The sequence below is a fragment of the Phaseolus vulgaris genome, chromosome 2 (assembly GCF_000499845.2).
Source record: "Phaseolus vulgaris cultivar G19833 chromosome 2, P. vulgaris v2.0, whole genome shotgun sequence".
Taxonomy (NCBI): domain Eukaryota; kingdom Viridiplantae; phylum Streptophyta; class Magnoliopsida; order Fabales; family Fabaceae; genus Phaseolus; species Phaseolus vulgaris.
Genome location: NC_023758.2, coordinates 35,111,421 through 35,126,076, shown reverse-complemented (window position 1 = coordinate 35,126,076; position 14,656 = coordinate 35,111,421). Strand labels below are relative to the sequence as shown.

Here is a 14,656-nt window from a genome sequence, read left to right as displayed (position 1 = left end):
GCGCATACCAAAAAGAAACACAATACCAACTATCTTTTTGACATCAAGAAAATAATAGATACATTAGTTGCCATAGGTTCTCCTATCGCTCTCCTATCTCAACTAATGAACAAATTGAAGTCATCTTGGATGGGTTATCAAAAGAATATGACAGTTTCTTCACTTCTATTTTGACACGGATTGATCCTTACACAATGGAGGACTGAATCCTTTTTGTACTTAAGAAAAGTATTTGGAAAAATACAAAGTTGTTAAAAATAGGAGTATCAATCTTGTTTTCTGACCTCATTCATCTAGCATAAATAAGCGTAATACATTTTTTGGTTCTTTCAACAAGAATAATAATTCTCCATACAAGAATCATTTTCCCAACAAAAATGCAAAGTCTTTCGACTCTAAGAATTCAAACAGGTTTTTATGGAATATCGCTTCATCTCGGTATAATAGAGAATCCAAATCTCCCCAATTACGTATTGACTCTCCCCAATATCGTCAATCGAAGAAGTCAACAATTGATATTGTTTGTGGAAAATGTTATATGAGTACGAGACTCATGGTAGAACATTTGGATTTCAAGGTGGAATTTGAACTTTGTGGTAAGGACTCACACTTGAGGGGGAGATTGTTATAAATTCAAGTGATGAGTTGGGAGTCACCCACATTAGGTGGAGATAAGTGAATTTGGTTGAAGGTGGTATCTTATCTCTTATATGGTTTGCTAAAGCAACATTAGTGTTGAATCTCTCAAATATATCTCCCTTAAAAGAACCCAACAATATTCAATTCTCCAATACTAATGACAAAGGGTTTCACTATATAAAATAAATTATAAGTATAATTGTTGTCACTTATTGACTTACAATAAATACATAAATCTTCTTTACTAGTGCAAAAAGATTAAAAGAATACTCCTTATTAAGTGCGGGTTTGCGCTTAAACGCATTTGTAAAAAACGCAGTGGCATTTTTGAAATTAATTTGATTTACAAGTGCGGTTTTTCATATAACCGCACTTGTAAATCAATGTCCAATGATTTACAAATGCGGTTATATGAAAAACCGCACTTATAAATCATTGGAATTGATTTACAAGTGCGGTTTTACTTTACAACCGCACTTGTAAATGCTTTTTACCCTAAAAATTTGAAGCGCACCACTCCAGTTTCACACTTTCACTTTTTTCTCCGCTCTGGCCTTCGTTTTCACTGTTCTTGCGCTCGCATCTTCTCTGCATCTTTGTTCCTTTTTGCCATTGTAAGTTTCGCGAATCTCTTCATTGGCATTGGCATTTTCGTTCCTTACTAGTTTTCGTTGGCATTGGCATTTTCGTTCCTTACTAGTTTTCGTTGGCGCATTGGCATTTTAGGGTACTGTTCCATTGGAATTGCTCTTTCATATTTGCTCTTCGTTGGTCTGTCGTTGCTCCGCCACCGCTTCCGCCGCCGTTGTCGCGTGTCGCCACTCTGATCACCACCAACCTTGGTTCACGGAAAGGTTGGTGTTCTCTTTAAATTTTTTTGAATTTTTATTTAATATTTTGAATTTATATTTTTGTGTATTATAATTTATATAATATTATATATAAATTTGTATTATATAATTTGTATTTTCTTAAATTTATATTATATATTTAGTTAGTTGTTAATTATGTTTTAATAAAAGTTTTATGTTATGTTAGTTGTTACTTTTAGAATAGAATTATCGTGTTTGGATTGAGTCTGGGGGTGTTTGACCCTCGGCAAATGTGTGAGATAGAATACTAATTATTAGAAAATCCTAACTATTCCAGAATATATAATGGATCGAGGTTGGATTAATGTCGTTCATATAAGTGATGAGTACGAAAGGGGAGTAGAAGAATTTATACAATTTGCGCAGCGTAACGCGATTATTAGTGGTCATGATGGAGCAAAGATCAGGTGTTCGTGCGTTAACTGTTTGAATGGAAGGATACTGGATGTGAATATCATGAGGGAACACCTGCTATGTGATGGGTTTCTTCGATCTTATACAACTTGGACATGGCATGGTGAATTATTAAATTTACCACGTGTTTCCGTAACTGAAGAATATGTGGGTTCTACATGGATGAAGCAGTACACGATGATGGAGATGATGATCGATTGGAGGACATGATTCGTGATGTGGGAGCTGAGTGTTTTGCAAAAGCGCATGGATATGGAAGTATGTCAAGAGATGCAGAGACTCCTTTGTATCCTAGATCAACTAACTTCACATGGTTGTCGGCGGTGTTAAGATTGATGAATTTAAAGGCAATAAACGGATTGGCTGATAAAAGCTTCACGGAATTGCTCCAGCTATTGAAGGATATGCTTCCAGAGGGAAATACTCTACCTAATCGTAATTACGAGGCCAAAAAGATTCTTTGTCCAATGGGTATGGAGTACAAAAAGATACATGCATGTCCTAATGATTGTATATTATACTGGAAATATTTTGAATTGTTGAAAAGTTGTTCGAGGTGTGGGTTATCACGTTATAAGTTGAAACAAAAATATGATGATTCTATTGATGAGATGGAAAAGCATGGACCCCCAATGAAGGTTATGTGGTATCTTCCCATCATTCCAAGGATGAAGCGTTTGTTTGCAAACCCAGACAATGTTAAGAATCTTAGATGGCATGCAGATTAGAGGAAATGCGATGACATGTACCGACATCCAGTTGATTCTATTCAGTGGAAGAAATTTAATGATGACTTTCCAGAGTTTGGTAAAGAATCAAGAAATATCCGACTTGGTTTAGCTACAGACGGAATGAATCTGTTTGGTAATATGAGTACAAATCACAGTTCATGGCCTGTATTACTAGTTATTTATAACTTACCTCCTGGATTGTGCATGAAGCGAAAATACATGACGTTGTCTATGATGATATTCGGTCCGAAACAGCCAGGGAATGATATTGATGTTTATCTAAGTCCCCTAATTGAAGATTTGAAGTTAATGTGGGACCAGGGTGTTGAAGTATTTGATGGATTTGCTAATGAAACTTTCAAGCTTCATGCCATGTTATTTTGCACCATCAATGACTTTCCGGCATATGTTAACTTATCAGGTTACCATAAAGCGTGTCCAATATGCGAAGGGTCATAAAGCGTGTCCAATATGAGAAGAAGAAACTGCTTCTCAACAATTGAAACATGGAAGGAAAACAGTATATCTTCGGCATCGGAGGTTTCTTAGAAGTCATCATCCTTACCGGAGGTTGAAAAAAGCCTTTAATGGGCACCAAGAGGGTAGTGGTCCACCAACTCCATTAACCGGTGTTAAGGTTTACGAAAAGGTAAATAACATAGACCACACCTTCGGTAAGTAAAAAAAAAAGTCATCTGTGACAAATATTTGGAAGAAGAAATCAATCCTCTTTGATCTTCCGTACTGGTCGAGGTTAGAAGTCAGACATTGTATAGATGTAATGCATGTTGAGAAGAATGTGTGTGATAGCTTAATTGGTACACTTCTTAACATTAACGGGAAGACGAAGGATGGTCTAAATGCTCGTTTAGATTTGATTGAGATGAACATACGCGGCGAGTTGGCACCCATAGAAATGGGTAAGCGTACATATTTGCCCCCAGCTTGTTACACAATGTCAAAAGATGAAAAAATTAGTTTTTGTCAATGTCTAAAAGGTGTGAAAGTGCCACAAGGACATTCCTCAAATGTGAAGAGCCTAGTGTCAATGCAAGATTTGAAGTTAATTGGGTTGAAGTCTCATGATTGTCACATCTTGATGCAACAGTTATTGTCGGTAGCTATCCGTGGGATCTTACCAAAAAATGTTAGACATACCATAACCCATTTGTGCTCATTCTTCTCTTCCATCTATTGTAAAGTCATTGATCCCTCAAAACTAGATGAACTTCAAAATGAAATTGTTGTTATCTTGTGTGAATTGGAGATGTTTTTTCCTCCATCTTTTTTTGACATCATGGTTCATCTAGTGGTGCATCTGGTAAGAGAGGTTAGATTGTGTGGACCAGTGTACTTAAGATGGATGTATCCTGTTGAGCGGTATATGAAAATTTTGAAAGGTTATGTGAAAAATCATTATCGTCCAGAGGCTTCAATGATTGAAAGGTACATAGCTGAAGAAAGTATTGAATTTTGTTCAGAGTACATGACAAAAGCAAATCCAATAGGTGTTCCAGCTAATTCATGGCACCACAGGCGTTCTACAAGTAAATGTTTACGTGGTGTGAATATTGTAAGCAAATCTCGATCAGAAGTCTTGCAAGCACATTTGTACATATTGAATAACACAGATGAAGTTGTACCTTACATAGAAGCTCATAAAGCCATTGTGAAGGCAAATAACCCAAGACAAGCAGAGAAATGGGTCTTGATGGAACATAATAGAACTTTCATGCCTTGGTTTAAAGACGAGGTGTTCAAGGATTCAACGGCATCAAAGACCTTGACCTGGTTGGCTGCTGCATTGAAGTTTGATGTCATCTCATGTACAGCGTACGAAGTGAATAATTGTATATTTTACACGAAGTCCATGGATGAAAAGAGTACAGTTCAAAATTCTGGTGTTACTCTTGAAGCCGAGTCAATGCAGTTTTCGACTTCGAAAGATACAAATTCAGTACTTGGATCAATGGCATACTATGGGTTTATAGAAGAGATATGGGAGATTGACTACACTAAGTTATTCGTTCCAGTTTTCAAGTGTAAATGGGTTGACAATAAAAGTGGGGTTAAAATTGATGATTCATGATTCACACTAGTGGACTTTCGAAAGATAGGGTAACGAGATGAGTCATTTATAATGGTTCAACAAGCATATCAAGTTTTCTACGTGAAAGATCCTACATCATAACATTGGTATGTCGTTTTACACGGCAAAAAATAAGGGGAGACCATAGATGATATTGAAAATGGTGACCCCTGTTCATTCACACCAAAGATAATTAATAAAGATGACGATGTAGTTGATGATGTACATGCAACCCGTAAAGACCACAGTGAAGGAATTTACATATGAACTTTCAACCCCCATGCAACCTGTAAATAAGCATTTTAGATTTAGATTTTTATGTATTATTTTTATAAGATTTTAATTCGATGCAGATTAACTAATGTTTGTTACCTAATTTTTTTAACAGAGACATGGATGACGATCAGACCCCACTCAAACCTCGATTCGGACGAGGCAGCAGAGAACCTACTAGATTGAAGCGTCTCGCATTGAGACGTGCTGCTGGTGAGAAGACACGTGTTGACATTGACGTCAACACTGGAGTGGCTTTTGGTCCTAAGGCAGATGAGTTTATGAGCAATCTTGGAGTTGTTTCTCATGAGAGGCTCTCCATTCTTATTAATTCATGGGATGAGGTGTCAGAGGTCGACCGGAACATGATCTGGGAGGATGTTCTGGTAAGCTTTACATTTTGATATAATGTTTTTTAATATTCATTGATTAATTTTAATTTGCTGATGTTATTTTGCAGGCAAACTTTGAAATTCCTGATGTGGAACCGCTTCGATCAAAGATTATATCCAATATCGGACTCAAATTGTGTACCTTTAAGTCAAGACTGACTTCGAGATACATTTTTGGCGACCTTAAAGACGAAAATCCATGTTTAAAGTATAAACATATTGATGAAGAGACATGGCGTCTTTTTAAAGAAAGCCGTCAAAATAAGGCTTGGATGGTAAGTGAAGTAACTTAACTTTTTTTGTTTATATAACATTAATAAGTTTATCTTATTTACTTCAGTTTGTTTATTTCAATTATGACAGGATCGTCGGAAGAAAGCTCAAGAGATAGCTCGCACGTTATGTCTCGTTCGGGGTATCGAAAACTTGAGCAAGCACTGATGGTGGAAAAGGAGAAATCTAAACAGGGGACGTTGTCTGAGAATGTGGAAACAGGGGTCACTTCTCCTCCATCACCACATTTTCGCCATGTAAAATGGAAGAGGGCCCGAATTAAAAAGTCGGGTGCACCAAGTTCTGAGCAATTCGGGGTTATCATCAAAAAAATTGTAAGTTATTTTTGTTATTTTCATTTATTTTAAAGCATTAATTATATTAATGCTTGAAAATATGATTTTTGTGTACTCTTGCAGGATTCCTTGGAATTCGACGGTAAATTTGTTGTTGAAGGTCGTCACGATATCCTGGTTGAAGCAATTGGACGACCTGAGCACTCTGGTCGTGTTCGTGCAGATGGACAAGGGGTCGGAATTAAACTATATTTTGGAGTTTCATAACGACAGTCATCCTCCTCCTCCAAAGAGAATGAAACTCAAATGAAGACTAAGATACGTGAAGAATTAATGGAGGAGATGAGAGAAAGGAGACTGATTTGATGTGGCTAGAGATGAAAAAGGAGAATGATCGAATGCGACAAGAGTTTCTATCGCAACAAGTTTGTGCTGAGCCGATTGAACCCCTTGTTAGTCCCACTCCCAAGAGCACAAAGGGAAGTTGTGAGGCTCCTCCAACATCAGGGGATGATATCAATGGGCAGACGAAGGATTGTGAGCTACCGGTAGTGGGCGGCAAACTTCCTCGGGTGGTGGCCCTTGGAAAAGTCTATCAAGACGCCACCACCTTACATAACGTTCCTCTCTCCCCTGATGTGGCGAAGGTAATAGTTGAAAAAGTATGATTTCCTTATGCTCGTGTTCCACTACCTTCGGATGAGGTAACCACTGTGGTCGATGCATTTTAGACATTCGTTGCCTGGCCCAGAGAGCTCATTCGATTTATGCCCGAACCTCATGTAATAATTTCATTTCATTATATTATTTTTTATTTATATTTATATATTACATATAATTTAATACAAATGTTGTTTATCTTGTAGAAACCTTTTCGGTCACCAAGTCCGAAAAAGAAGCGTGAGGTTCCAGTTGACGATCCTATAGCTTCCTTACGTCTCATTGCTAGTCAGATTGGCAATGAACCTTTTCCAGTTTCGTGGGATGATACATTTTTTAAAATAAACACTGAACTGCCACTGTTGATGTACAATACAGATTTATCAGAATTTATATCTAGGAATCAGGAGCTCAATATAAGTATAATTCAATTTTTTATAATGTAAGTATCTTTACCTATTATTCAATTTACTTTATGTTAAATTATTATTGATTATGCTTTAACTAAAAACTTGTAGGTTTTTGCATAGAGTCTGTATCACTGAGGGGAAGGAAAATATGTATGGATTCTTAGATCCTGCATATACTAATCCCGTTGGACCAAACTCATCTGAGACTCAAGCATACATCACTAACACCCTGGAAAAAGAGGGAAAACAAATTTATTTATGCCCTTATATTAATGAGTAAGTTTAATTATATGTCATCAATTATTATTATTTCATGTTTTAAATATTTACTAACTCTTTTCATGGATGATATAGGCATCATTGACAGTTACTTGTCTTATCAATGGTTGATAAGACTGCTGTGTGGTTCTGTTCCCTACACAAGAAGATTCCCACAAAATTTAAGGATATCATTGATATGTAAGTACATTATAAACTTAACTTTGTATATGTTACTAATTAACCATCTACTAACGAGGTTTTTTGTATTAACCAGTTCATGGCGTGGATATAACATCCTAAAAGGTCGATCCAGTTCAAATAATTTGAACTGGATAAGAATAAAGGTTTGTAATTTTTTTCTTTCTCTATTATCATTGTTTATCAATATACTAACATATTACTTTTTTATTGAATTATAGTGTAATAAACAACCAAGAAGCTATGAGTGTGGCTATTACATTATGCAATGGATGATTACCATTATAAGACTAGGTGTTAAAACTGGTTGGAAGGAGGTACTATATGTTAAATCATTTTTATAATTCTTGAACATATATATATATATATATATATATATATATATATATATATCTAAAAACTAATTTATGTCAACTATATTTTGCAATGCAGTTATTCACAGAAGAAACACCAATGAATTCGGAAGGCATTTCATATGTTAGAGAATCTTGGTCCACATATTTCATAAATTTTTATAACTCTAGCATAGGTAATCAATAGTGGTTTTATTATATGTAATTTGATTACTTGTAAATGTACATTTTGATGCTCTCAATTTATATCTATATTTCTGTATTTGTCTGGCTGGGTTTGATCATTATGCAGGTTAATTTATATGGTTTAGGAACAATACAGATTGCACTTTAAAAAAAACACTATTTACAAATGCGGTTATTTACCAAAGCCGCATTTGTAAATCAAAAATTAAGATTTACAAATGCGGCTATTACCAAAGCCGCATTTGTAAATGTGATTTACGAATGCGGTTATTACCAGAGCCGCATTCGTAAATCTTAAACCCCTAAACCCTCATTCAGAAGAAGATACAAATGCGGTTATTTTAAATAACCGCATTTGTAAATCTAATTTACAAATGCGGCTCTATGGCCGCATTTGTATCTCTCTGATTTACGAATGCGTGCTGATCAAATGCGGTTCTATAGCCGCATTTGTAAATGTAAAATATCCGCATTTATTTTACATTTCTGCACTAGTGCTTTAAGCTTTCTAAGTACACTACAATTGGAGAATGCACAAAATAACTTTAGACAATAAATTTAAATTAAACATGAGTACACAAAACATTTTTGGACAAACTATACAAGCCTTGTTATACTTGAAAATGGTCTTTTGGTTTCAATTTGTGGAGAAAAAATAGCTTCTAAAAATGTAGAAGGAAAAGAAGGGTAGAGTTTTATTTGGTTTTTGAGAGTTGTACCTTATGTATAATTGTTTACAAAGAATATTCTTCCATTGTAAGAATGTTTAATATGGCATATATAATATGAAATATAAATTCTACATTTTGGCCACTGCAAGTAGAGTACTTAGATCTGAAATCTAAAGTGATTAGGGCATTATTAGAATACTGTGTGAAAAAAATATAAAAACTAAAAATAATAGAACTGCGTTTGCCGGGAGTCGAACCCAGGTCTATTGCTTGGAAGGCAATTATCCTAACCGTTGGACTACAAACGCTTTGATGAAAGAACAAACTTTAACATTCTACATTTAAAATATTCAAATTTATCTAATATATGAAATTATGATGTATATTCTATAACAATACCATTATTTACTAAAATTTTATTAATAATAAAGAGATAATTATTATTTAAAGTAATATTTGTTTATATGAATAAAGTACTAGTAAAATACTAAATTAATATATACTGTTATAAAATAAAATTTAATCTAATTAATTTGTTCATTTAAACATTAACAAATGATAAAAAATAACATGAACTTACCCTATCAAATAAGCTTGTTTTGAGTTTCAAATAACATGTGTTTATTCTATGAACTATGATATCCTTGATATATACGTCTAATCTTTTTAATTTTATTTTATTTTAGAAGCATTTACAAATTTCCCTTCAAAAACTTAAGCCAATATTATATTAGAACTTTTATTCTATTCATGTTCAAAACATTTTGGAACTGTAACACTGTTTTTAGCTCTCCTCTTACATTATAAAGATTTAACGGAAAAGATAATACTTTATCATTTTTAAATTTTACCTTCAAAATCTTATTTTATTATTAGTACTTATGAAAGTATAATAATATATTATTTGTATTTCTTATTTTATTTCAATGTTGTTGTGATAGAAAAAAAATGTAATGACAGAGAAAAATAAGATTAGAGATGATGCAGTGAAGTTTGTGAGTGAATATTAGCAACGAACCGACGCGATAGAAAGAAGAAAGAAAGGCATTGGAGCGAGCAGGGATCTGACCCGATCTGAGGGAATCAGAAATCCATCGTCCTCGTTCTCCAGAAATTCCGAATCTTTGTGTTTGTTCATCAATCAGCAATGTCCTCTTTCCTCCACCAGAGAAGTCTCCAGAACCCCTTCTCCAACCCATTCCCCATTTCAGCTCCATCTTCAGCCAATTCCAAGAGACCCTTCTCCTCCATTCTGGGCCCCACCACCCTCCTTGCCCTTCTCTCTCTTGTGGTCATAGTGGGTGTCTTCTGCCCCTGGGTCGGCATGCCCCAAGCTTTCTCCTTTACTTCAACTTCAACCTCAGCTTCCAAATGGGATCACTACACACTTCAACAAGCTCTCTCCTTCGTCGCCAGAAATGGCTCCCTCATCGTCTGCATTGTCAGCCAACCCTACTTGCCCTTCCTCAACAACTGGTTGATTAGTATAACCATGCAGAATCGCCAGGACATGGTCCTTGTCATTGCCGAGGACTACGCCTCTCTCCACCGGGTCAATGATCTTTGGCCTGGCCACGCTGTTCTCATCCCTCCCGTGCTTGATGCTGAAGCTGCCCATAAGTTTGGCTCTCAGGTTTTTTTTTTTTTTTCTCACTGCATTTAACTAGATTCCTTTATGCAGTAATAAGAATAGGAAAATATTAGGAGTTACACTCTGAATAGAATCACTACATGATGTGTTAGTTAAGGTTTGAGACCCTTCCATCTAATGGACTAGTCTTTTGATTTGGAGTCTCCCACTGCTCTTGTGCTTAAGTTATAACAACTGGAGCTTTCATTGAGAGTGGGGTTGTATAAAAGTCTACTTATAGGTTAGATTAAGGTGCAAACCTAGAACTGATAGGTGAGTCTGGAGGACTCAGGCTAAAACTCCATTTTCATAAGACAGAATCAAAACCTATTCTAATGAGATTTGTTGAGTCTATCATGTCACTCAAAATTATGCACTCTCTATTCTCACGTTTAAGATGTCTAGTCCTCGCATACATTTGACATGTTCTCTCTTTCTTCGGGGTGTTGGAGTTCTCACATCGTTATAGATATGATCAAATTATAATATATATATATATATATATATAAAAGTAAGGTGCAGACTGCACTGATCTCCACTCTGGATGAGAGATTATATGGTGAAAGTCTCCATGAAAATCTTGGGTATACATACATCCTAATTAAAAGTGCTTGCTTTGTAAGCATTTGTTTAGAAGTTGTTTGTATAATCAAAGAGTAAGTAAGTCTGTGTGGATCAACTTTTCAATAAACATATCCAAGATAAGAAAATAAAAAGGTAAATGAATTAAAAATTTTCTTAAGTTAAAATTAGTTTTCACTCAACTTAAAATAAGTTTTTAGTGTTTCTAAGTGAAAAAGCTTCTATATAGTAATTTATACATAAGTTAATTTAAACTTATGGGAGAAGCTTAATTCATTTTGTCTTCCTGTTTTCTTTTTCTCTAAGTACTTATTAAGAAGTTTATTTAATCAGGGTGTTGTAAGTTGTTTTCATAAGTTAATCTTGAAGAGCTTATTGGCACTGCCTGAAAATAGTGTATTAAAAATGTATCATTTACTTTATAGGCTTTTCTAAATTTCACATAAGTTGTAAATAAGTTCTTCCAACACAACTTCTAGGCAATGTGCTTGACCTATGATAAGAACTTGATTTTATTTATTATTTTTGTGTCGTGCTGTGTTTTCAGATCTGTGATTGTTTTTTTCACTGTCTAGGGTTTCTTCAACTTTACAGCCAGGAGACCTAGCCATCTGCTGAAGATTTTGGAGCTTGGATATAGTGTGATGTACAATGATGTTGATATGGTTTGGCTGGCTGATCCATTTCCTTATCTTCTAGGGAATCATGATGTGTACTTTACTGATGATATGACGGCAGTGAGTGTTCTCTTATAATTTTCCTTCTGTCCTTGATTTTAATTATTTTATTGTAATAACAAAGAGTTACATCAATTTTGGTAACTTGTTGTTTAGGTTTAAGCAAGCAATGTATATAATTCATATTGGAAATCATTTTGTGAAAAATTGGTGCTGTGGTTTTTATAGGTTCACTATGTTTAATTTTAGGAGATATGATGCATGGCTTATGTTTTACAAGATTGTCAGATATTGGATTAATGCAATAAGTGAAGGTTGATCCAAGATTGACAGACATAAAGGATTTATACATGGTTTTTGAAGTGAAGGTTGAGATTATTATTATTACTAGATATTTCATCAAGAATACACTTCAAAAACCAAATTGGTTTTTCTTATTATTCATAAATGGTTAGCAATTCCATATACTGCCAATGTTTTTAAATTTTAATACAAGACTTGGTTAGAATTGGGTTGATCATGCTATACCCTCCTTCACGTCATCGTCATTGCCTTGTGAATAGCGTATAGATAGAGTGATAATGTTCGTTATGATTGATAATTTGAATATAAACATTGTTATATGTAGTCTGTTTTCGGATTCCCATTTTTAGTGAATATATGAATCAAATTTGTAGAGAACATAAAGATATCCATGATAGTACTTAAAATGGATATCAAGAAATTCAATGATATAAAAATCCTCCTTGTCTGATCCATTGGGAGTTTTCTTGTCTCTTAAAGACTAAAAGAGGTAATCATAAATGTAATCAAATAATGTCAAAGGAGATTCCATTGTGATCCATTTGGGTATCCTTTGGTGCTTCCACATGATTCCAGTAAATTGTCTCTTATTCTTTATCATTTTCCATGTCTGAATATGTGCTGCAATTTTAGTGTTACTCCATTTTGTTTTTGTATTATTGACTTCATCTTTTAATTTCTTTCTGAGATCAGATCAAACCATTGAACCATTCTCACGATTTACCACCACCAGGTAAAAAAGGCCGTCCTTACATTTGTAGTTGCATGATTTTCCTCCGCCCTACAGATGCAGCAAAGCTAGTTTTGAAAAAGTGGATTGAGGAACTTCAGATTCAACCTTGGTCTAAAACTGTGAAATCTAATGATCAGCCTGCTTTTAACTGGGCTTTAATGAAGATTGCTAAAGAGGTTTGTTGTATTTTCTTTTCTAGTATATATAGCTCATGTAGACAAATTATACAGATATATGTTAGGAACTTGTTTGGATAGTCAATCAGGATTCAGGATCTTTTGTTTCTAATAAAGTCGCATAGGCTTAAGGCCAATCAGTAATAAGTGTAGTTTGTTTCTGAGTTCTGATACATTAGCAAAGTGATGCTATTATAAACTTAAGGGGAAAGTCTGTCCAAGGGCTACTTCTATTTTCTATTCATGACCGTGATTTAAAATTCCCTAGATCTAAAACTTAAATAAGTATGGCCCAATGAGGCTTCGGTCTCCTTCCAATATGAGGTCTGGTGGAGGCTTAGAAAATGCTGCTTTATTTTTCATTTGTTGGATTATTTGTGGCATATTACTATTAAAATAAAATATAAAAATGCACTAGTTAATTATTCTGTAATTTACTATAAAAATGTCGATTTCATTTTGGTTGTTGATTGTTCTCCCTGGTTTGTCAGGCATTATAGAGTAAATCATATCTTAAAAGTGACTTTGACTTTTAAGGCTTATGTTTCACACTCCTCCATGAATTCACTGTAAGGTCCTTTTCCAATGAACACTAACTTCCTGATAAATTCCCACCATATTATGTATGCCCCTATGGATATTTTTGCTTACATTAGAAAGAAAAGATGTGCAATTCACTGTCAACCTCCTCCTCCTAAGGAAAAAGCATAAAATAGGAAAATGTCTTTAGTTCTCGATCATAATAAAATGGATATTTTGTTTTTGAAAGTGAAAATATATATCCATCATAAATAAGAAACTTTTGTGTGAATGTGAGGGGAGGGATTATGCTGTGATACATTGTGAATAATAGATCGAGCCCAAAATTCTTTTACGATTGAAGTGCTAAAACTAACAGCACAAGTACACTGTCACTGGAAAAAGAGCTTGCACTTCTCATCTTCGTCATTTGGTCTCCAAATGTTCTCCTTCAAAGGTTCTTTTGTTCTAAAGCTTGACCTCTAGTCTGATATATAACCATTTTAAATCATGGGTTTATTTCCCAACTAGAAGGAGTTTGTGGGTTTATTTTATTTTTTAGAACATTTAAAATGCATACATATCGTATATATTGTTCTTTTCATGATTACTTTTTCTATTGCAGGTTGATTTGTATCTGCTTCCACAGGCAGCATTCCCTACAGGCGGATTATATTTCAAGAACAAAACATGGGTCAAGGAAACTAAAGGAAATCATGTTATCATTCATAATAACTATATCGTTGGTTTTGAGAAGAAAATAAAGCGGTTTCGTGACTATGGCTTATGGTTGGTGGATGATCATGCACACGAGTCCCCTCTAGGTGCGTTATGATCCATGGTAGATGACACAACTTTCTTTAGCTTTGATCCAAGCACTTAGATTCAGAAAAATCCATGCTCTGCCAAGTTGTTCATCCTACTTGCTTAGTGGGTGTTTACTTGAAATTACAACCGTTGCTGTCAACATGCAACACTGAGTAAATGATGGGTTGGGAAAAATTGTCTTTTGGTTTCAATTTTGTGGAGAAAAAAGGAGCTTGTAAAATGTAGAAGGAAGAGAAGGGTAGAGTTTTATTTGGTTTTTGAGAGTTGTACCTGATGTATAATTGTTTACAAAGAATATTATTCTTATTGTAAGAATGTTTAATTTGGCATATATAATATGAAATATAAATTCTACATTTTGGCCGCTACAAGTAGAAATAATAATTGGCAATTGGATTGTTTGTAATTTGGATATGAAATCTAAAGTGATTAGGGCACTGTTAGAATAGTGTGTGAATAAAACTGAAAAACAAAATCATATATTACAAAA

At 34.5% G+C, this 14,656-nt stretch overlaps 1 protein-coding gene and 1 non-coding gene across 2 annotated transcripts; one reads left to right on the top strand and one right to left on the bottom strand.

Moving 5' to 3' along the window:
- Positions 1-8,954: 8,954 nt before the first annotated feature.
- Positions 8,955-9,026, bottom strand: TRNAG-UCC (transfer RNA glycine (anticodon UCC)). Its single transcript has one exon. It is a non-coding gene; the product is annotated as a tRNA-Gly (tRNA).
- Positions 9,027-9,641: 615 nt separating this feature from the next.
- LOC137811684 (UDP-D-xylose:L-fucose alpha-1,3-D-xylosyltransferase MGP4-like) lies at positions 9,642-14,522 on the top strand. The gene is made up of 4 exons (XM_068613514.1): positions 9,642-10,351; positions 11,506-11,667; positions 12,604-12,819; positions 13,964-14,522. The coding sequence occupies exons 1-4, from the start codon at positions 9,866-9,868 to the stop codon at positions 14,171-14,173; spliced, it is 1,074 nt and encodes a 357-aa protein (XP_068469615.1). The 5' UTR covers positions 9,642-9,865; the 3' UTR covers positions 14,174-14,522.
- The last annotated feature ends 134 nt before the right edge of the window (positions 14,523-14,656 follow it).

What these genes read in the sequence shown, in the direction of transcription:
- LOC137811684 (XM_068613514.1), top strand. Translation starts at nt 9,866, where the DNA reads ATGTCCTCTTTCCTCCACCAGAGAAGTCTCCAGAACCCCTTCTCCAAC. An exon ending in CCCATAAGTTTGGCTCTCAG is followed by an intron (nt 10,352 to 11,505) that starts GTTTTTTTTTTT and finishes TTCACTGTCTAG; the next exon opens with GGTTTCTTCAACTTTACAGC. An exon ending in TTACTGATGATATGACGGCA is followed by an intron (nt 11,668 to 12,603) that starts GTGAGTGTTCTC and finishes TTCTGAGATCAG; the next exon opens with ATCAAACCATTGAACCATTC.